The sequence below is a fragment of the Tinamus guttatus genome, unplaced genomic scaffold (genome assembly GCF_059628265.1).
Source record: "Tinamus guttatus ecotype Peru unplaced genomic scaffold, ASM5962826v1 Tinamus_guttatus_pri_ptg000323l, whole genome shotgun sequence".
In the NCBI taxonomy this organism is placed as follows: Eukaryota; Metazoa; Chordata; class Aves; order Tinamiformes; family Tinamidae; genus Tinamus; species Tinamus guttatus.
Window position 1 is genome coordinate 705,207 of NW_028288857.1, and position 21,505 is coordinate 726,711.

A 21,505-nucleotide genomic window follows, 5' to 3' on the forward strand; every position below is an offset into this window, starting at 1 on the left:
TTAGAATGTGTGCTTCATTAAAGATTTCATCCTTCTGCAACCCTTGCAGATTGCTACTTCATTTAATACCTGGATATATAGAGAGGGCAGAATCAAGAGGACAGTGTTCACTAACACAGCTAATAGCCCTGCAATGGACTTCTTTAGCACTAATAATAATAAGTAGATGTTCTATATAACTTTCTACATTTTAATTAGAGCTTGATTTGGTTTGATGGTTCAATTATTATTTTTATCTAGAAACTTAATACAGCTGTACTTAGTCTATAGGAGATTCTTTGTGTATTGACATACCTTTTTTTAAAAAAAAAAAGAAAAATCTTGAAATATGCGACTTGCGTGTTAATTTATGTTTGAAAAACAGTCCCCTACAACCTGTCATGAAGGTAAATTATGTTTTTTTTTTTTTTTTTAAATGGAGGTTGGTTTGGCTTGAGTAACTGAAAAATGACAATATATACTGATTTTGTTATTTTTCAGCAGTTCTTTTATGTAGTAGTTATGCAGGAGTTCACAGCTATCTGCTAGCGGTCTGTTTTTAGCAGTCTGCCAGTGTGTGACCCGAATATTTGATGCTAACATCACTTTAGGAAACAATTTTAGGTTTTGTATGGGGCCTAGCCCTGGCTCTCCTTTTATTTAATTGGCAAAGCTAGAGACGGGAGATGCACCTGCTTACTCATTGGCTCTTTCAAAATGCTACTCTATTCTACTAAATAATAATAATTAAAAAAAAAAAAAAAGCTGGTGAGATTCCATGATTACCCAAAAGAAATAAAACAAGTGCTGCAAGAGTTCTCTTAATTCTATAATTCATTTTTTTATATATAAAGGGATTTTATAATGGATCTAATCCTTTTTTATGCTGGATTCTCTTTTTTCTGAGCTGGAGGTGTCCCCAGTTCCTTGGTTTCCAGCGTGTCGGCGGTAACGTAATGGGGATGCTCCGCTCCCAGAGCCTCTCCCGGGATTCGCCCCCTCGGCGCACGCAGGGTGCAGCGGCCCCCGGCGCGGGGGCGTGACCAACGCACTCTTCATGAATATTCAGCAGCCTCATGAATATTCTCGACATCGTGCAATATTCATGACGCCCGCACCGCCCCCCCGGAAGTGGGCGCGGAGCAGCTGACAGCAACATGGCGGCTGCGGGGCGGCGTGGCGGGGGGCCCGGGCGGCCCCCGGCGGCGGCGGCGGCGCCCGCGGGGGACCCGGCGCCGCCGGCCCGCGAGCTCGTGCGGCCCTCGGTGACGGAGCTGTCGCAAGTGCGCACCAACATCCTGTGCACCGTGCCGGGCTGCGGCAAGGTGCTGCCCAACAGCCCGGCCCTCAACATGCACCTCAGCAAGGCGCACCGCCTCCAGGTACCGCCCGGACCGCACCGGCCGCCCGGGCCCGCCACGACCCCGTCCCTGCTCGCCCGGGAGCCGCCGCTGGGGCCGGGTCTCCCGGGGGCGGCAGCCCCGCGGCCCCCGCCCGGGCGCTGCGCGGCGGGAAGCGCCGTTTGGCGCTGGCGAAGGCCGCGGCCGCCTGCGGCGTTCGAGGCTCCCGGCCCCGCTTCCTTCGTTCTCGTCATCTTGCAGCCCCGGCCCTGCGCCTGGCGCCCCGCGCCCCCCTCAGCGCCCGCCCCTCGTGGTCGAGGGGCCGAGACCTCTGGTTATTTCTCGTGGATCATTCCGGGCTCAGCTTATTTCTGGTTTATTGTCAGCGGCACTGATTATTTCTGGCCCGCTTTCCAGAAGCGCCCCAGAGCCCCGGGCCGGGGGATGGTGCCATCTTGGAGAGGCTACCGCGGTGCTGGCGAGAGCCGCGGAGCCGGGGCAGGGGGTTTCGGAGCATGGGCTTCCATAAACGCAAAGTTTTTCTCAAGATCGCGGTGCCGGGTAGGCAAAGCTGGAATTCCTGCAGCTAGTGAGTGCAGGACGGGTAGGATGTTTTGATACCCAAACCAGGCCTTGTTGGGGCCAGAGGAGAAGGGGACACTGGCCTAGGGAAGTGGGATGAACCTGGAAAAAGTAGGGTTGGGCAAAAATACGAGGTTATGCTCTTGTGAACTGGTAACAGAAACGCACATTGATCAGTCTTGGTTTTCAAAAGGTAAAACTTAAATGGGAAACACCTGCCAGTGCTATCTGGTCATAGGCATGGGAGCCTTTAGGATTGTGCTGCTGTGAGAGACAGTCCTGAAATACGCCAGGAGACTGGCAAAATACCCAGTGGTAAGGTAGGAAAGTGCATCAAGGAAGCCAGAATTAGCCTCGAGGAGAGGCAGAAAAGGACTGCCCAGGACCGTGAGAATGGCACCTGGCTGCCAGGGAGGCTGTGGGAGTTTGGCTTGTTTGGCCTAGCGGGGATGATAGGATCAAGTGTTGACAGATGAATTCTGGCTCTGTAGCTTAATTAAGTCACTGTAAAACAGGAGCAGTAGATGTAAGATGGCAATGAAAATATCAGGTGTGGAAACCTTTTGAAGACTTAAGCCTTTTGTTTATAGTATTTTGTGAGGCAGAGGGGTATTTTTCATATGAAAGATGGAGCTGGGTGAATCTGTGAGAAGGAGGGGGCCCTGTGGGACCAGGGAGGCTGCGCTCAGTGGTGGTCGGGAGGGGAAAGTTCATCCCAGGAACCTGTTACCCAAGCAGGAGTTTACACAGGCTCGGTGTTTTTGCTGCTAAGAATAGCTGCACTTCTCTCCCTGTTACTCACTAAAGAAATGCGTAATCTCCTGCTTACAAAAAATATGTTAAATAGTTGATTACAGTATCCTGTAACCATGTTTTAAATAATCCTTTGGAGTAAATCTCTCCATTGCAGGGCGGCAAGGCCTCCCTAAATTCACCTTGGCTGAATCAGTAGCAAGGATTATTACTTTCTCTTTTCCATGTTGATAATACAGCCCTGTCTGAGTGTCAGTAGTCCGTGTAATACAAATGTCTGCGTTGTTGTAAGTTAATTGAACAAGTATCTACCAATAATCATGGAGGTGGGAATGTGTAACCGTGGGAGGTAAAATCGGAAGGAGCAGACTTGTGAAAAGTGTCTGAAATGGGAGTGGCCAGCCCAATTTCTGTAATGTAAGGCTGACCATTTAATGCTAGGAGGACTGAAGTTAGTCAAAGGAAGGCTAGTGCCTGCCGAAGGTTACTTGGATGTGTGGAGCATCTTTCAACTTGTCACAACAAATCTGCTGTGATCTGTGCCTCAAAATCTGTGTTCCATCTGTTATAAAAGCTTCTTGCTCACATTTATAAAGCTTTTAAAGAGTTAGAGTTTTTCTTCGTTTTTTCCCCGAAGCGTTAGAGAAATTGAAGGGTTTTTTTTTTTTTTTTTGGTTAAGGTCTCGGTTTGCTCATATTGGAGTATGTTATTGGGCAGACAATTGGCAGGAATCTAGCATTCGGGTAGTTTTGAAAATTCTGACTGTGGTTTGCCTGCTAAGTGCCCGAATGTATTTTTGGCTGCACTGCCATCTGATCAGTTACACTGTTAAATTTTATACACTTAGAATCTTACTTATTCCTAAGTAAGGCTAATTGCTCTTTACTAAGTTTATTGATTTCCTTGCAACGAAGCATGCCAAACCTAGTGATGAATTAAAGGCAGATCTTCCTTTCTGAAGAAAGAAATTTGGTATCTTCTCTCTCTTGGCCCTGTCTCCTGGGTTGTGTCTCTCTGAGGTCCACAAGTGATCACAGTAACTAGTCAAGCTTTAGCGGCAATGCCACGCTGTTTTAAAGTTAATTTGAGGCTGTTGGGTTAATGCAATCTAGATAGAGGCACTGAATCCTCCATCCCAAGGGAGATTAAACAGGCCATTTTGTGAATGGTGTGTCTATGGGAAAAGCTGCTGCCTGTGCAGAAGGATGCTGAGAAGGGCAGAGTAAAGTTAAAACCCTGTATGAAAACTTCTCCTATATGGAAACAGATCTTCTCACCTAGTAGTGTCATGCAGCTGTGGTGCACACATTTATTTTTGTTTCTCACAGGGTGATTATTGCATTTTGTGAAATCTTTATGTATGGTCTAACCCATGTAATCATGAAGTGGCTGCAGGAGATCTGCCTGAAGAAAGTAGCTAGGATATTGTAGGTATAATATCTGCATTTCACCGCTTACGCTGCTTACTCTGTTGCCTTGCTAAGGAAATCAGGAGTGGAGCCAGCATTTGCCAGGAGTTCTCACCTGAATGATGACCTTGGGGAGGACATCGAAGGCTGTGCCTGGCACTGAGGACTTGGTTCCTACTTAGCCTTAGGAAACCAGGAAAAGGCTTACGGCTACACTGAGCATTGGACGTTCCTTTTGCTTTTTAATTTTTTGTTTAGAACATGTGTCTGATCTTTTGACTGAGAGCAAAAGATTTCAGATAGGACATGTCTAGAAGGATCTGTTTTGCCTGGTTTCCGTGGCTGTGTCCTCGGTAGAAATTGCCCCTTAGTATCTGTTGGTTAGGCTTGTTAACATAATGTAACAACATAAAGGGCACAGCTAATTTGCTTGGGGCCAAGAGTCTCTTGCCTAGAAGTAACTAGTACAATGGCACTGCTCTTACCAAGCTCATTGTGGTTTGGTTTGCAGCTCTGACCAAGCAAAAGAGCATCTGAGCAGGTGAAAAGCTCCCTTTGAACATTTGCAGCTGTTAGGAAAATGCTTTTAATTTGAGGCATGTTAATTAATTGAGCCAAAGTTGCTGTGTGTTCTGAATGTTGTCTTTAATACACAAACCTGTAGAATTTTTGTCAAATTGTACTTTTTCAGGATGGAAAACTTAATGCACCAATGAGGAAGGGTTTGAAAACTTCACAGAAATTCTACTGCTGTCCTATTGAAGGCTGCCCTAGAGGACCAAACAGACCATTTTCCCAATATTCTCTTGTAAAACAGGTATTCCTTTTTTTTTTTTTTTTTTCCTCATTTGGTCCTGACTTTCTGTACACCAGAGAGAGCATACACTTTTGCACTCAGATGGGAGAAAAGTGCCTCGGTGTCTGTGTAAAAGTTGCAGAAGTTTATGCAGGAAGTCCATGTGGGCCTGTGGTGGGTGAATGTGCCTGTTTGCGTGTTGATATTGGAGGACCTGAAGCTTTTGATCAAGCAGACACTGGTATGCTCTGCTAAGAGGGAAGAAAGCCCTTAGAAAAGATCAAAGATGAGGAGAAATCACAGTAGCAACCAGTAAGAGTTTATTATGTAGCCAGTGCTTTTAAACAGCTTTTTAAGTGGGGAAGAAGTAGGGGTTTTTCTCTGCTTCACTCTCAAAATGCACTTGTTTACAAGTTACCTGTTGAAGAGGGCGTGTAAAACTTGTTTCTCTGCGTGAGTAAAATCCTACTCTTCTGCTTTTGGTCATCTGGGATTACAAATGGAGACTGTAGGTGACTACTTCTTGGTGTGACGTAAACATTTATCTGCATTTTAAAGTGGCACTGCTGGTATGGAGCTAATATGATCAGGAGCCTCCCAGGAGATCCATTCTCCCAGCTTGGAGAGCTGAATGCGGTATGGATTTTGTGTATGCACCAATATCTGTACAAATAAAAACTTATGAATTCTTACACTCAGGCTTTTTTCCTGTACTCCAACCCATATAATGAAACTTTTCAATCTTATGTCTTCTTAGCTTGAAAGTATGTGTTTTGAGATGCACATAGCACAAAAAGATTATCAAATTTGGAGCTCTTTAAGCTCAACTTATTTCTCATAAGATTTTTCAAAAGATTATGATTTCTAGTTCTATTCTCCAGTGGTATTTAACATGTAAAGTATTGCAAATGTCAGTGTCTCCCCTAAAGGTTTCTCAGCTGCAGACTGACGTTGACTTCTCATTGTGTGTTCTAGCACTTTATGAAGATGCATGCTGAAAAGAAGCACAAATGTGATAAATGTAGTAACTCCTATGGTACTGAATGGTACTTGAAGCGGCATATAGAGGATTGTGGCAAGACTTTCCAGTGTACTTGTGGGTGCCCTTATGCCAGCAGAACAGCATTACTGTCTCATATTTACAGAACTGGCCATGAAATTCCTGCAGAACACAGGTAAAAGTGAAGGAACAAAGTGTAATGCTCCTTGTGTTCATCCCAGAGTCCTCTGCCAACTCTGTGCTGCCTGTTTGTCCCCTTTCTCTTGATTAAATTGGAGACTGGCTCACACTGTTTTAGCTCTAGAACTGTTTCCAGCTCTTTCTTTGTTCTGTTGCTTTTAGCAGTTTCTGTTTTGTTAAAGCCAATGCTGATTAATTGCCTAATCAGTAAGATCAGGTTTCCACCTATGAAATAGGAAGCGCTGCCAGTAAGATAGTTTGTGATGCTGCTGCACTAGAAGGTATCAGTACTAGGGATTCTTGTTGGAATACTTTTAGTTTCTTTAAAGTAGAGATAATTTGAGAATGTATATAGCTGGTAACTGTAGTGTCAAATACAGTTTATTTTCTTTTATAGTCCAATTAGCATCAAAATGAATTAATCTCCGATTTGAAGGTATCTAATGTATAAGGGGAAACAAACAGTCTAAACCTTAACCTCGCTTTAGAACACGGGTGTCTGTGAAAAAGATGCATTTTATTTTTCCTTTGGAAAAAAAAAAAAAGAGGGGAACAAATCCTATTCTTTATTCCAAAATTAGCAGTCATCTTGTTTTCAACCTCCTTTGTGGCGTGGGGTCATATTTCTAATGCAGTGACTTGAAAGCATGGAAGGCAGATGTTTTGTGCTTGAAGAGAAGTGTAAATTATTGATCTGATGTTCACAGGGATCCTCCTGGCAAGAAAAGGAAAATGGAAACCTCCATACACAATCAGCGGTTGGCAGAGAAAGCAAATGAAGGATTCATCAGTACACGCAATGATAGCCCTGGCACTCAGGAACTGGACTCATCTGAAGTGAAATTAGTAAGCCCTTTTGAAGACTCCCGCAGTTCTAACTTTGCTAAGCAAATGCAGCCAAAATGCACCCCGAAGATGCTTTTACCCAAGCCCAAAGTGGCTTTGGTTAAGCTGCCTGTGATGCAGCTTGCTCACTTGCCTGTGTTTGTGTCTGCAACAGACCCTTCTGTGAAACCTGTTGTAGTGGCTGTTGATAATCAAGGGTCGGTTATGAGTACTGTTCATTTATTGCCTCAATCTGTAGGAATTCTGATTCCAGCACTGGAAGCAGAAACACTTGTGTTTAAAGACTCTATGCCTGTTTCAAAAGTGACTAACTCTGTTGATAACGAACCAGTAAGTACCGGTGTGCAAGTTGACTTGGATAAGGTTACATCAGCTAGCGCAGGACAAGAGCTGGGGAGCGTTTGCCACAAGAATAAAATTTCTTCCATAAATGTGCAGACTGACTTGTCTTACATTTCTCAGAACTTTGTACCAGCTGCAGCCTGGACTCCCGATTCTTCTGTGTCCTCCTGCTCTCAGACAGACCTGTCGTTCGGTTCCCAGGTGTCGTTACCCATCAGTGTGCAAACCCAGACACTGCTGCCTGCTTCTAAGCTGACTTCCTCCATCGCTGCCCAGACCGATGCCCTTAGTCAGGCTTGTTTTCCAACGGGTGGTGTTTCTAGGGAGACCCAAACCCATCAGACACAGACCTCTCTGGATGGAAGAGCGCAGATGGACCAGGCCGTCATGTGCAGTGACATCTTTGACAATGTCCATTCGTCATTCAGTGTTTCCACTCAGATTAGCCTTCCAGAGAATAATTTAATGACTGCAAATATAGACGAAACCCTGCTGCAAAGGAGTAATTGCAAGAGCCTGAATCAAGATACGGTGAAGTCGGAAGCCCTTATCAGCTTCAACGCGCAGACGAATATACTTCCGCCTCAAAATACAACAGATAATCAAACTCAGACAATAGACTTGCTAAGTGATCTGGAAAACATCTTTTCAGGAAACATGCCTGGCCAGACACTGGATAATCGTGGCCTTTTGTCTGATGCTGGTTCTAATGCTGACACACATCTGCCATCTGGCCCGTCGCAGAGCACAGGAATAGATTTTGATATTGAAGAGTTCTTTTCGGCATCTAATATTCAAACTCAAACTGAAGAGAGTGAGCTTGGTACCCTAAACTCTGAGCCTGTTTTGGAGTCTCTGGACATAGAAACCCAGACAGACTTCTTATTTGCAGACAGTGCCACGCAATCGTATAGCTGCAGGGGAAGTTCTAACTTCTTAGGTTTGGAAATGTTCGATACGCAGACACAGACAGACTTGAATTTCTTTTTAGACAGCAATGCCCACCTGCCTTTGGGCAGTATTTTGAAGCAGTCTAGTTTCTCCATGAGCACTGATTCGTCTGATACGGAAACGCAGACAGAAGTGTATCCTGCCACTAAAACTATGCCTAGCCAGAACATAGAAAGCAAAGTCCAGCTGAATAGTGCTGAAACACAGACTATGGATAGTTGCTTTGAGAACCTGGGGAATTTATTCCTCACCAGCAATGAGACCCAGACAGCAATGGATGACTTTCTTCTGGCTGACTTAGCCTGGAATACGATGGAGTCCCAGTTCAGCTCGGTAGAAACACAGACCTGTGAAGAACTGTGCTCCTTATTTCAGAGCTCCGACAAGTCCAGCCACTGAGCGCTGTGCAACAGAACTGCTGCCTGTGGTGTGAAATTAAGTTATTGGGGTGGCCGAGGTGGATGGAGCAGGTTATCCGCTTCCGCTGCTGAATGTAGTTGTCGTGCGCAGTTGGCCTGAGAGGCTTTTCATGCTGCAGGTGCCCTACTGAATATGTAACTTCAACATAAACTGTGTGGGCATAAATGTGTGGGGGTGTGTTTGGGGCTTTTTGTTTTGTTTTTCTAACTTGTTAATGTACATTTGAACCTTAACCATTTGTGGTGCCTATGTTTGCTCAAATTTCTTTGCAAAGTTGATGCTGCTTCTATTTAAGCTGAAAAAAAATGAAGTTTTCCTCTATCTGTTTATTTCAGGCATGCATATATATATATATATATGTATATATATATATATATATATATAGGGTTCCAGTGTTCTGGACCAAAAACTGGCCTGTCCAATTCAGATGCTTCCCTCAACTTATGGGGAAGGTTTCTTTTAGTGTAAGCTACTTTTGTTTGTTTTTTTTCAGTAGCTTTTTCTCTTGCATTTGGCATGGATTTGGCAGTATAAGCCATACTGGCTTATTCTGTGCCTTCACAGCTCTTACTCCTGGGTAGGCTGATATTTTCCAAGCACCCATCCAGCAGTCTAGATTTGATATTATTCCCTTGGCTGTAGATATTCAGAAGTATCTGTTCGACTTGCTGCACTCTTCAGCAAGATTCATCAATTCATTGTTAGCTTTATTAATGTAGACTGTTGAATATATTTATTGTTACAAATATGTAGAAAGCAATAGGTTTTTTTTCTTCTCAAGTGGCACTGATGCCCCTTTGAAGGGTAGGAAAAGAACTTGGAATACACAGTTGGATGGAAAATTAGCACGTTGCCCTTTTAACTTGTGTGCTCAAATTTTTTTTTAGGAGGGATTTGTTTAAATCATTCGTGACTGTAAGACACTAATGTGTGTGCCTGAAAGACTGGAATAATTTTGTTTTGCTGAAATTCCCCTAGTTCTACCAAGGCAGAGCTTGAGAAATCTTATAATGGTTTATACTACCATTACCTTAAAAAAAAAAAATCTTTAGAAATGGGAAATTAAATTCTCTAAGATACATCCTCACATGGACTGTTGGACTACCTGCTTCGGAAAAGCAATGGCACATTGAACCTGTGAAGGAAAGCTGGGAGCCCGTCCCATGGAAGCCCTTTGGGAGGAAGTGTCCTGCTTTGGCACATCGATCTGCAGCCCTCAGTGCCAGCTGTTCTTTGGAAAGTCTTCTGGGTATAATCAAATTTGAACATGTTCGAGTAAGTTGTTCAAAAGAAATACATGTTTTTTTTTTTTTTTTTCCCCATGTTCAACTTAGCCCTGTACCAAGCTTGTGGTAAATGCAATTGCCTGAAAAAAGTAAGCCAATTGTGAATGTAACCTGGAATTGGGCCTTAACTGCTTTTTATCTTTTACTATAAATAGCAGCAAACTGGAGGCCCCCAGTTTTGTCTCAGACAAGTTGTAGTTTTCATTATCTTAAATGACAAAAGCGACTTGGTGTCAAGCTCCTGGGCCTATAATAGACCTGACTTCCCTGGTGGGAGAGGTTTTGGCTGCCTCTTTACTAGGCAGCCCCCCTGGGAGGTCTGGCCAAGCCTTAGTTTTGAAGATTCACTGTGCTCTGCTTTGTGTTGGCTCCTCAATGCACGGATATGGGAGTTGGTTGCTCATCCCGTGTAGCTAGCCGCCTCTGTTTGAAATGACAAATATCTTTCAACTTCTTTGTCACTTCCTCACCCTTTCTAAATTGTCATAGTTAATACAGTAATATGGTAAGAATCTCTGCTTAACCCTGGAGACTGTCTATGTAAATTATGCTAGAAACATGTATCCTGTTATTCATTATTTCTAGGTGAGCGCTTGGAATCTTTGGGTAAAGACTGCACGAAGGAACCTTGTCGTTCCCTTAGGAATGTGGTGATTTTGCTTTTGGTAAATGTTGTTCCACCCCATCCTTTCTCCCAGGTGTCTCAATGTCTGGATTTTCAGATCTGAGAAGTGGACTAGAGGGAAGAGGAGGAAGTTAAATCCAGTTCTTAGATTATTGCTTCTAAGGCAATAGACAGCCGGGGAGAGCTGTTTTCCACAGCTGCCGAGGGCAGAGGTGAGAAACTCTGTTACCTCCAAGTGAGGACGGAGCCTTTCTGCAACAGAAGGGATCTTCACTGGGGAGGAGCAGAATTACAGAAGGTTTCAGATTCCTCCCATAGCCACCTGAGATGCTGGCCAGCACTTGAAAAACCTGGGAACTAATTTACAAGTCAGAATGAGAATTGCCTTTTTAATTTTTAATTTATTTATTTTTTATTCAACATGTAAGCCAAAGCTCTTAATATCTGTGACTAGCAGGAAAAAAAAGGAGGTTTATGCCCACAGATTTTTACAGATCATCCCATGCTCATTCTATTTTATAAACGAAAGTGTTCGTGAGCTTTCTGTGTGTTATCAGAATACAAAAATAGCATTTTCCTCCTTCAGCTAAATTTAGTTACATTGGCACGCTACTACTATTGAATGAAAATGCAGCATGATGAAAGCAGTTCAACTGACCTGCGTTACCCTGTAGAATTTATTCATTTTGACCAAGATTAATTTATTCACAAATTTGACTGCCTGAGTTGTTTATATAAAAAAAAAGTCAAACAAAAATAATAAATATATATATACACATGTCGGAAAACACTTTGGATTCTAGACTGCTAGCCCTGTCCTCATTTAGGATTTATTTAATGTTAAGAAAATGCAAAAATTGCAATCTGAATTTTTGTAGCTCTGTTAAATCCAGAGAGAACCTAATGAAACTTGACCTGAAATATTGTTGCTAAATACTTTTAATTTTTCAAAAGTAAATGGTTTGTAGATTTGCAGAATTAACTTTAGTCAAGTATTTCTTAGTAGTAATAAGGTTATGTGTGTCTTTTTCTGCAGGTTGTCTCTGATTTAATTTTCAAGGCACTGTCTCTGTTATACAAATCAATAGCGATTTGTTGTTTTGCTATTTTTTAAATGAGTAGTCTTATCCTCTACTGCCATTCGAAGTAGGATATAGAAAAAGCAACATCAGAATCTTTATAGCCTCTTAGCAGAAATTTTTCTTTAGAAGTGATAACTAACAGTACTTGCTCTTAGTCTTTACACTTCCTTTTTAGTTCCAAGTTATGCTGTGATTGTTGCATCCTGACTGCTCTAAAACTAAATCACTCCATAGTTTTGTAGGATCATTTGAGTTTTTCTTTATTGTTTAAAGAAAAACGCTGAGATTTACCGATATGTATCGACCTGCTGTTCACCAAGTTCAGCAGTTTGTCTTTGGGAATGAGGGTAGCCCAGAACTTCAGAGAGGAAATGGAAAATGTCTGTAGAGGCTGTTAACAATTATTGCAGCTGGCAAGACTGCGGTTTTCAGACTTCACTGACCTGTGGTGCATTTGGCTGTTGGAAAAAAACTTTCCTCATCCCGTGCCCAGAGTGTGGAGCTGCTCCAAAGCCTGGACACGGTCCTGGGCAGGAAGCTCCCGGTGACCCTGCGTGAGCAGGTTGGACTAGATGATCTCTGGAGCCCCCTCCCAGCCTCAGCCCTTCTGTGGTTCTGGGATACATCCAATTACTGTGATTCCGCCTTCCGGAGGCTGCGGTGTTCAAGGAAGAGTTGGTCAGGAAAGGTGGATTTGCTGGCTGTGCCATCTGATGGATCCGGCTTCTGCCAAGTAATTCCAAATCAACACGGCACCAGTGTTGTACAGTTCTTTGAATGGATGAAAATAAACAGAGCAGTGGCAGATTTTTTGTAATGTTTAAGAATAATGCAATTATGTATACATTTGAGTTGTCCTTCACTTAAATGTACCTTTCTGGGAAAATTGATATATTTTGTGCCTGCTTGATAGAGTAGTACAGGGGCAGGTTTGAGACCATTGGCTCTTTGCACATGTGTGTTTATGCAAAACTGAGTTGAATGACTTGAAATTTCTGGCTTTAGAGAGACCGCTGATTGTTTTAACAGGTAAACGTGTTCTGTTTTCAAGATATATATACATATATATAAAGCAGAAATGAAATACAAGCAAACCTGGGACACGTTGCCTTCACAGTCTATGAGAACATAAGCAGAGAACAGCTGAAAAACGAGGTCTGTCTTGATGCCTTCCGTGTTTGCCACTTCATGCTAAGAATTTGTTTAGCCGTGGATGTGTGTTTCCACTTCTATTTGCATCTATTCGTGCTGATGTGCTTGTAAATGCTTCTTTCTGCTTTGGTAGGGAGGGAATCTTCCCCCTCAAATTTTCATGCCAGCCTGAGAGAGATCAGCAGTTAAAGCTGGAGTTTATAAACTCCGCATATTCTCAGCTATGCAAAGTCATGTCTAGAAAATTTTCTCCTGAAGTGCATGTAAACAGCTGTAAAACAAGCCGTGCGAGACCTCATTTTAAACAACTGAGTCAGTGTCTGTCACTTAGCAGGGTACTTAACTAATGCTCCTTAACGCAGTTTTATTTCTAGGCTCAATCTCACTTGTTTGTTTGTTTATTGACAGCAGAGGCAGAATTTCCCTGCTGCCCCTATGTACCCTGAGGGTACAGGGACAACAGAACCAACTCTGATGTGAGCAGAGGGAACCACCTCCCGCTATTTCCACTCCTTATCCTGTTAACACGTGCTCACCTGCTTATTTTGGGGAGAATAGGTGAAGAGGGGTATGTGTTGGCAGGATTCAGATTTGTTTGTTATTTTTAATAACCTTTCAAACATTGGGCAAGTAAAGTGTAAGACTAATATGCTTACATGTGGAATCAATATAAGGTGCTCAACCTGCGAAAGAATATTTGTTATTGATGCCTCAGAAGTTTACCAAACTTTTATTTGCCTTTATCACTAAGGTGTTCAGCTTCCTTTGCTTTTATCTGTTTTTGATGTGTTTTAAAAACATGATCTTAATGTACAATTTACTGTTCCAAATACTTTCACACCAAAACATTGCTAACATTGTGGGCCTTGCAGCTTTTCACTGTCCTAAGGTGCTGCTATGCTTGTGTTCCTGATGGACTAGATCTGCTGTGAACAGGTTTCCCCTTACGATTTTATGTGAACATTATAAGGTTGTTTAATGGTAGCAAGCTGCTTTTCCAATGTGTCGTGCAAATTTGCAACTTCTGTTTTTGTTTTCTTAAAGGTTGATGTGAATCAAAGTTTGCGTGTGGAAGGATTTGCTGCTTAGAGCATGACTGAGTTTTTCTTGTTGAAATGCCATTGCTATGCAATGAACAGAATCAAGGAGCCACATCATTCAACTCTGTATTGCCTTGCAGTCAGGTTGATGTTAGGTTAGGTCTTAGTGTAGGTCACTCTTCCACATCAGTAAAAATGCCAGTGGAGAGCCTTGAAATACTGGAAATTCCTGAAGGAGTTACTGATCCTCAGTTAAACAGCAGGAGTTCTGCTCTTTCCCTATCCTGGCTTTTTAGCAGTATCTTCAACATAACTAGCAATGGACTATCATAGATGGCTTGTGCTGGTGCACACTGCAGCTCCTGTTCCACCTCGGGTCCTGCTTTCCATGCATGCTCCATAGCTCGCATGCGGCGCTAGCCTGACCCCAATTCTCTATACATACACAGTACTTACAAGTGCATCTGATAAAATAAAGCTAGATATGAAAGATAGCCATATTTTTCAGCTTACAGAATTGAACACCTGATTGTCATCTAATTTGAATTATTTGCAATGGATGAGTAATAAGTCTCCTGGGCGAGTCTTTCCCAAAGCACGTGTGAGCCAATCTCACTAAGGCTGAGGAATGTCCTTAAAATGTTTTTCTTCTCATCACTGTTCAGATTTTCATTTAGTGGAGAAATTTAGTTTCCAAAGAATGTTTGTGTTTGATTCTTGCTATTTAAGCCAATAAACTTGCAATGAACAGAGAAAAAAAAAAAAAAAAAGTATTCATTTCTTAAACCTATTTTACAAGTGACAATCCCAAAGAAGGAATGTTGTCTTAATAATTGTGAAACTTCTAAGTATAATGCATGCAAAGAAGTCCCTGTGCCAAAATACTGTTTCTTATTTCCTTCTCTTGGAAACTGAAATGTTACATAAAGCTACTAGTAAGTTATTCACAAGTGTTGAAACATGTTGTTCACCAGTGAAGCACTTCTTTACTCCTGTAAATTATACATATTTTGGAATAAAGTCAACTTCAATCTATCCTCATCTTCTGTTTTAATGGCTGGGATCGCCTGCCTGTGGAGGCATGGGCAGGGTACCCAGTGCCATCGTCACTCCTTAGCATCTTGCCCTGGAATTTCAGAGTCTAAAATGCAAGATAGAAATTTTGAGTCGTGATTGTGAAGAAGGTGATGGCTGTTTAGAGATCAGTGAAGCTTTGTGTACTTTTGAACTATTGCTGGTGGGTTTGCTAGTAATTCGCTGTTATTTCTTCTGTTGGCAATGAAGGCATCCCTGACTGAAGCAAAATCATGATCTACACACAAACCACTTAGAGAAATTGTATGCTGGCAGGCAGGCAGTCTTCTGTCAAAACAGTGGAATTGAAGAAAATCTGGTTTTCTGTCTGGCTCAGGTATTGCTGCCAGTCACAGTGAGTCCTGGGGAATGAGTCCTCTGGAAGCTTGAACCTACCACAAATTTACAGCCATTTTCACACATACTGATGAAATAATAGTGAATAGAAAAGAGTGCTATTTCATAGACTTTATAGCAATAAGCGAGAAGTATGACTTCATAATCATTATAAGTTATAATTCATGTGCTTGGTTTTGCTTACTTTTAGGTGATAAATCAGTTCATTTTTCAGTTTTCACACTAGGCAAAACCACATCACTGGCAGAGTGTTGAGGCCAATGTTCCACTACACTGTCGAGGTGTCAATTAAGTGATGTTTTGTGCCCTTTTTGTCAGATAATCCCATTATGCGCTTGGATAACATATTTAAAACTGCGCATTCTCTCTCTTGACTTGCAACATGAAGACAAGTATGAACAACTTTTGTAGTTTCATGGTGAAATGCTCAGCTTTTGTCCTTCAAGAAAAGTGAAGAAATACAGGCAAAAGATAGTAGTTCCAGAAGCATTCGCTAGCTTTTTCCGTCCCGGGTGTTTATTTTGGTAGCCGTTCAGTAGGTGGCACTCTGCTCTCCAATACAGAGATCCGGTGCCTAGAAAAATCCAATTTACCACCAGGAAATGGTAGCCCTGGCCTAACCTCACGTGCAAGATTGTGCCCCTTGAGCTGATATGCCACAGTATGTGCAGAGAAGACTTTCTAACATAGCTTACTGAGTATTCCAGAGGATTTCCTGATTTCCTAGGCATTTTCCAGTAAAATTTGTATTAGGACACAACGCTAACTGCTGGAACTATTACTTACTGCTCGAGCACAGCTCCTGCAGGCTTCTCTAGAGATTGCTGCACTCCAGGACTGGGTGAAGAGATGAAGCCCTCTCATCTTTCTCTGTTTTTTTTAAGGAATAAACATACTCCTTTAGTCATTCTGTGTAACAGCTGTATTTTCCCCCTCCACTCTGCCTCTCGAAGGGAATTATTCTTTATCTGTGGTGTACAGATACCTGAACATGAATAAATGGTTAATTAATGCCAGAAGATAAATGCTGAAAACTTTACATTTATGCACATACTTATTAATAAGAATTAAAGGGGTAAGTTGCAGTGTACCTCTGTCCTGAATGCAAAGGGGCATGGTCTTTGCTGTGCCTGTGTAGAAGATACTGCAGCCCAACTGCAGTTATCTATCTGCCCATCTGTGGAAAGACTGTTTTTCATTTTGATTTGTAAATAGCTGTTACATTTGATCGAAAATCAAAATAGAATTTGATCTAAAAGTCCCCTTATTTACTAGGAGATGAAGCAAGGTCTATTTAACAGAAACAAGCAAACAAAATATTACCAGGTTAAAAAAAGTCTATTAAAAACTAGTAGGAACAAGTAATTGTAAGTAACTTCCAGTCCCATTACTATTTGTTTTCAGGTTATTTATGCTTCTTTTAGGTACAAAATTAGCAAAGAATGTAGGCAAAAGTCTGTGAAGTTCAATAGGATTTAAACACTGCTTAAGGTAAGAATATTCTTAAATACCTTGTTGAGTAGGCACGGATTTAAGAATGTTCTTAGAGCCAGGCATTGCTCCAGTGCTTAGCGGGATCAAACACCTAAATACCACACCAGACTACACTAGTCATTCAGGCTGCACCTGAACGAGGAGTTCATCCCCAGAATAAGCCATTTAAGGCTCGAACGGGCTGTCTAATGGTCAAGGAGAAACTAAATCTGTGTGAAAGCAATTGGCATTCAGCAGCTTATAATGCTATTAATAGCATTTACAGAAGCTACAGCTATCCAGGTAGCTCACAAAGAAATCTTCAATTTTCCTTTATTGCACAACCAAGAAACACAAGGTATGAAATTACAATAGAAAAATGTTAGGTCAGTCTAGTAGTTCTTGGAACACGGCTGACCGTTAAGGAAGGTAGTAGTCCAGACAGTGGTGGGACCTCCTGTTTTTTTGCTTCTTTTTCTTGCTTGTTCTCAACATATCTGTTCCTGACATTGTTGGTTAAAGAGCCTTGGATATCGTAGTTCTTTGTGTGTTGTATTCCCTCTGAATGTGGAAGCTGCTTACAGGAGTGATGACTATTCTTTTTCAAAGCAATAGGATTAGAAATGGTTGCAGTAGTTTTGTTTGTTACAAGAGCACAAGGCCAGGGTGACTGCTCAGGATCTTGTTGCAGGAGTGAGACCTTCGTGTGACTTGGCACAAATGACGACTGCTCATGAATTTCTGTATTTTCCTTCATTTGATCAGTTCCTTTTATACTCTTGTGTTCTACAGCTTCAGCATCCTGCTTGTAGGGAGCAATCTCAACTGAAGTACCATTGAGCCTCTTCGGGGACATAATGGTCATCCTATTCTTCCAAGAAGGATCTGGAGTATCACTGGGAGTGGCGTCTTTCACGGGTGGAAACAGCAGTGATGGCTTTGAAGATCCACAGCCATCTGGATTGAGGTGGGGTTTCATCTCTTTCTGCCTCACCCTTTCTGGGCTTTTCACATCCTCTAGGGTCCACATACAGTGTTCCTTTATGGGCAGGGTTATCTTCTCACCCTGAGATGTTTGCACGGAGTGCACCGTGCTGTGAGGTATTTCTGTTTTAATGCCATCTGCTGTAGGGTAACAGTTAAACTTACTAGAACGGCTTGAAATCTCTTCCTTCTCTAAAGCTGCCTCAGCTGCAGCATCCACACTAAACTTGCCGTCGTGTTTTGATGGGTTCCTTTTAGTCTTGACGTCCTGGCCTACCCCTTTGTCAAGAGGCTGCAACATGTCCGAGCAAATGAGGCAGCTGCTGACAGTTTCGTTGGCTTTGGCTTTCCGGCCCTGTTTCTGCAGCTGGAAGCAGGAGAAGGGGGCGGTTCTGCCCCAGCCTTGCACCTGGCGGGAGACAAACACGTTCAGTGCGAGGAGCCACCAGGCCCCGCGGCGCGGCCTGGGGGGAAGGGGACGCGCGGGGCGCGCGGGGAGGCGGCTGCCACCTACGGCCTCGGCCCAGGCGCCGCCGGGCGCCGCGGCGCGGGGCTGCTCGGGGCCGCCGCGCTCGCTGAGGCGGCGCAGGGCGCGCACGGGGCGCCGCTCGCCGCCGCCGCAGGGCGCCGGGCCGGGCCCGCCCGCCGCTCCGCGCTCCGCTCCGCGCTCCGCGGGGCTCATGGCGGCGCCGCCCGCCGCGCTCCTCCGCGCGCGCCGTCACCAAGGCAACGCGCCCGCCGCGCCGGGGGGGGGGGGCGGTAGCGGCCGCTGCGCGGGCGGGGGGACGGGGCCGCGGGCGGCGCCATCATGGCGGGGCGCGGGGCGCTGCTCCCCCGCTGCTGCCGCCCCCGGCCCGCGCAGCGCCGTGCGGGGGCTGCGCTCACGCACCGCGGGATGCTCGTTGGCTTCCCCGCCCTCAGCGAGACGAGGTCGGGAACCGACGTGAGCTCTTAAAATGGTGATTTGTGGTTAGGGCTGTGGTTTTATTCGGCTGCTGAATTCAAACACGCGCACGCGCCACACACAGAGGCGCCCTCCAGACCGTCACGTCTCTGCGCAGCGCCTGCCGCCAGCCCGTGCCGCACATCACGCGTCCTCGCTGCGCAGCGGCAGCACACGGGCCATGGGCAAGACGAGGGGATTTGATAAGGGTCTTATACTGTTGCTCCTCAACAGAACGCGTTTTTTTTTTTTTTTTTTAATCACATACATATACGTCAGGGAGCCCCATTACCTATTTCTGGCCTTGTACTTCTCTGAGACTTTTCCTCAAGCAAAATTAATAAACTCCGAGCTATTCAGCAATGTGAAATAGCATAGAAAGGTATTTAGAAAATATATGCACAGAGGAAAAGCGTCCCCTCCACAGCTTAAAAACTGCCAGTGTAAAATGCCAGTGTCAGAGTCATGCAGTCAACCCGTGGGCCGTATTCCAGTCCACACCACAGAGCTCATCAGTTCAGAAGCGCTGCGCAGATGCGAACGGGAGTAGGAGCTGACCTTTTGAATCCACGTACTGAGTCACAGCTTCATCTCAAAAGCTGATGTAATTGTAATGTACTTCACCTTTACATCCATTTTATCTTCCTCCACTTCTCATTACTAAAAATAAACCAGCTCTGGAAAGTTGAAGGGGACACGTGACAGTGGCACTTTGGATAAGCCCCTGTGCTCAGACACTCCTCTCTTCCTGTTGCAGTTCCACTCTGTTACTGCCAATGCTCCCGGCGCCGGCATCCGCTTGGCCCTGTATTACCTGCATTCAAGGCAACTGGTAAAATAGAATGGAAAAAAAGCCCTCAGTGCATCACGCTCAGTTGTGTGCATCAGTCTTGCATTTATCTTTACATATAACTTAAATGTTAACAAAAGAGAGGACAACTAGCTAGTTGGAATTTCAGAGAGCTCAGACTGATTTCAAAAGGATGTGGCACTGCAGAAGTGTCAGGTTCACTTAGTGCTACACAGGCAGAACATGAGATTGTCTGAAGATGCAGAGACTGCCCCAGAGAAGTTACTAGGACAATGTTATTAGGATGAACTTCTGTTATACAACACGCTATTTAAATCAGCAGACAGGAGAGGAATCTGTAGGAATCAAAGCAGGGCCTGACTGCCATCATCGAACTCTTCAAAGACTAGTTGTAATGTACAGCCCCCAGCTCTTCTTACACCATAATCGAGCAACACTATACAAAATGAGTCTTAAAAAGGATACCAATAGCATTAACTTTTAGAAAATTTTTATATATATATATATATATATTTAATCTATCACTGTTATCCCAACACTAATGAAAGGTGGAAACAATAAGAATGACAACCTTAGCGATTAAGCAGAAGCAACAGATACAGTTAGATCTCTGCACAATAAACTGCACATTTTAGTAGCAATCTGTTTACATTATGACCCTTCTATTCCTGAACAGATTTCAAAATCATCTTGTCACAAACCTACTATGTCCCAGCAAATACTGAGTATTTCTTTAAAGGGGCTGAGTCAGAGTTAGTGATTTCATAATCAGCTTGTTCTTGACAGTGCAATTCGGAAAAGAGCTTTGGGTAGTGTACCTAATATAGCAAAATACAGGAAAAGGCAATAGGAGACCTTTAAACTTAAATGTTCATTATTCTGTGAACTAAACACAGATGGGGACATATAGATGTTTCTGGTGCGTATACTAAGTCATAGTTCCTGTATTTTGGGAGTGTTTGCCTGGCTCTAAGCCTGTCAGTGTTCACTGTGTATAAAAACTTACAGCAGGCAAAACTGAAGGATCGCCCTGTTAGAAATAAAGTCTGATGCTTCCCATTATGAATTGCTACCAGAGCACAGAAGGATGCACTAAGCTGCAGGGAATGTCTGTGTCTATTTGTTAAATTTCCGTGTTTGAAACTCTGCGGAATCTGTATTTCCAGCTAGGTTACTTGAAGTGTGCTGGCTACAATAATCAGAAAAGGAAGGAAGAGTGTGGGTTTTTTTTCCCCGAAATCTTACCAAGGCTGTGAGGAGCAAACAGAAGGCTCGAAAAGGCCAAAAAGCAAGAGTATTACACAAGTTTAAGATAAGAAGTTAGGCAACTAAAATTACCAGAAGAGGGGAAGCTGAACGCCACTCAGATGTCCCTGTTGTGTAAAGTGCAGCAGAAGTTTAAATGGCCCCAAATGATTATATGCTCACTGTGTACCACCGATTACAAAGACATCTCAAAAAGCATCTCAAATTGACCTTTTGTATGTGAAATCTGATTTAAGCCCATTTAGTCTATTAGTTCTGATATTTCTGTAATAGTTCAAAAATGCAAAGACTTTTTCATTTTAATGTAAATTTATTTTAAGGCAGTGACATCACAAATCACTCTGTAGTGTCATACTGTCCAATTTAACACTGCTGAGAGTATTTTTTCATTCCCTATTTGTGTGACATCTATCATGAAAAAGATTTGTAACTTGTGACTTGTGCTGTTTTCATACTTACTAAGAAAGGACTTAAAGCTTAGTTCTCATGTGAGGCAATGGAAAGATTTTTCCCATGTTTTAGTGGCTTTTCATTTTTTTTTAACTTGGTTCTCATCAGGTTTACTTGTCCCATCAGTCACATTTCCATGGCCTGGCCTTCCCAATGAACAGATTAAAAAGTGGTGAAAGGGTAGAAGCTCCTGCTTAGAAGTTAAACCACAATCATGCATCAGATCAGTTAAAATACAGTCTTTATTTCATGGCAGGATCATTGCTTTTAATGCAATTTACTCATTAAATATGAGTACCAGATTATGGACAACCTGGAATTAAGTGGCTTTCTAAAACAGCATTTTAGCTCCCTGAACTGCCT

General features: G+C 43.2%; 2 protein-coding genes across 4 annotated transcripts; one reads left to right on the forward strand and one right to left on the reverse strand.

The window, feature by feature from the left end:
- The first annotated feature begins 1,136 nt into the window (after positions 1–1,136).
- On the forward strand, positions 1,137–8,600 carry ATMIN (ATM interactor). 3 transcript variants are annotated; one of them, XM_088529051.1, is made up of 4 exons: positions 1,137–1,361; positions 4,756–4,881; positions 5,836–6,035; positions 6,748–8,600. In XM_088529051.1, exons 1-4 carry the CDS (start codon positions 1,137–1,139, stop codon positions 8,576–8,578), a joined length of 2,382 nt encoding a protein of 793 aa, XP_088385177.1. In that variant the 3' UTR covers positions 8,579–8,600. The 3 variants fall into 3 exon arrangements, with proteins under 3 accessions (XP_088385177.1, XP_088385179.1, XP_088385178.1); XM_088529053.1 differs by lacking the exon at positions 4,756–4,881 and having other exon boundaries at positions 1,286–1,361; XM_088529052.1 differs by lacking the exons at positions 1,137–1,361; positions 4,756–4,881 and adding an exon at positions 5,424–5,496.
- An 8,415-nt stretch (positions 8,601–17,015) lies between these two features.
- Positions 17,016–18,760, reverse strand: CUNH16orf46 (chromosome unknown C16orf46 homolog). The gene is made up of 2 exons (XM_088529097.1): positions 18,716–18,760; positions 17,016–18,081 (listed from the first exon to the last, which is right to left on the reverse strand). The coding sequence occupies exons 1-2, from the start codon at positions 18,758–18,760 to the stop codon at positions 17,071–17,073; spliced, it is 1,056 nt and encodes a 351-aa protein (XP_088385223.1). The 3' UTR covers positions 17,016–17,070.
- Positions 18,761–21,505: the final 2,745 nt, after the last annotated feature.

Coding starts and splice junctions, on each gene's coding strand:
- ATMIN (XM_088529051.1), top strand. CDS start 1,137: ATGGCGGCTGCGGGGCGGCGTGGCGGGGGGCCCGGGCGGCCCCCGGCG. Junction 1,362..4,755: donor GCAAGGCGCACCGCCTCCAG/GTACCGCCCGGA, acceptor GTACTTTTTCAG/GATGGAAAACTTAATGCACC. Junction 4,882..5,835: donor AATATTCTCTTGTAAAACAG/GTATTCCTTTTT, acceptor TGTGTGTTCTAG/CACTTTATGAAGATGCATGC.
- CUNH16orf46 (XM_088529097.1), bottom strand. CDS start 18,760: ATGTGCGGCACGGGCTGGCGGCAGGCGCTGCGCAGAGACGTGACG. Junction 18,082..18,715: donor CGCTGCGCAGAGACGTGACG/GTCTGGAGGGCG, acceptor GTCTCCCGCCAG/GTGCAAGGCTGGGGCAGAAC.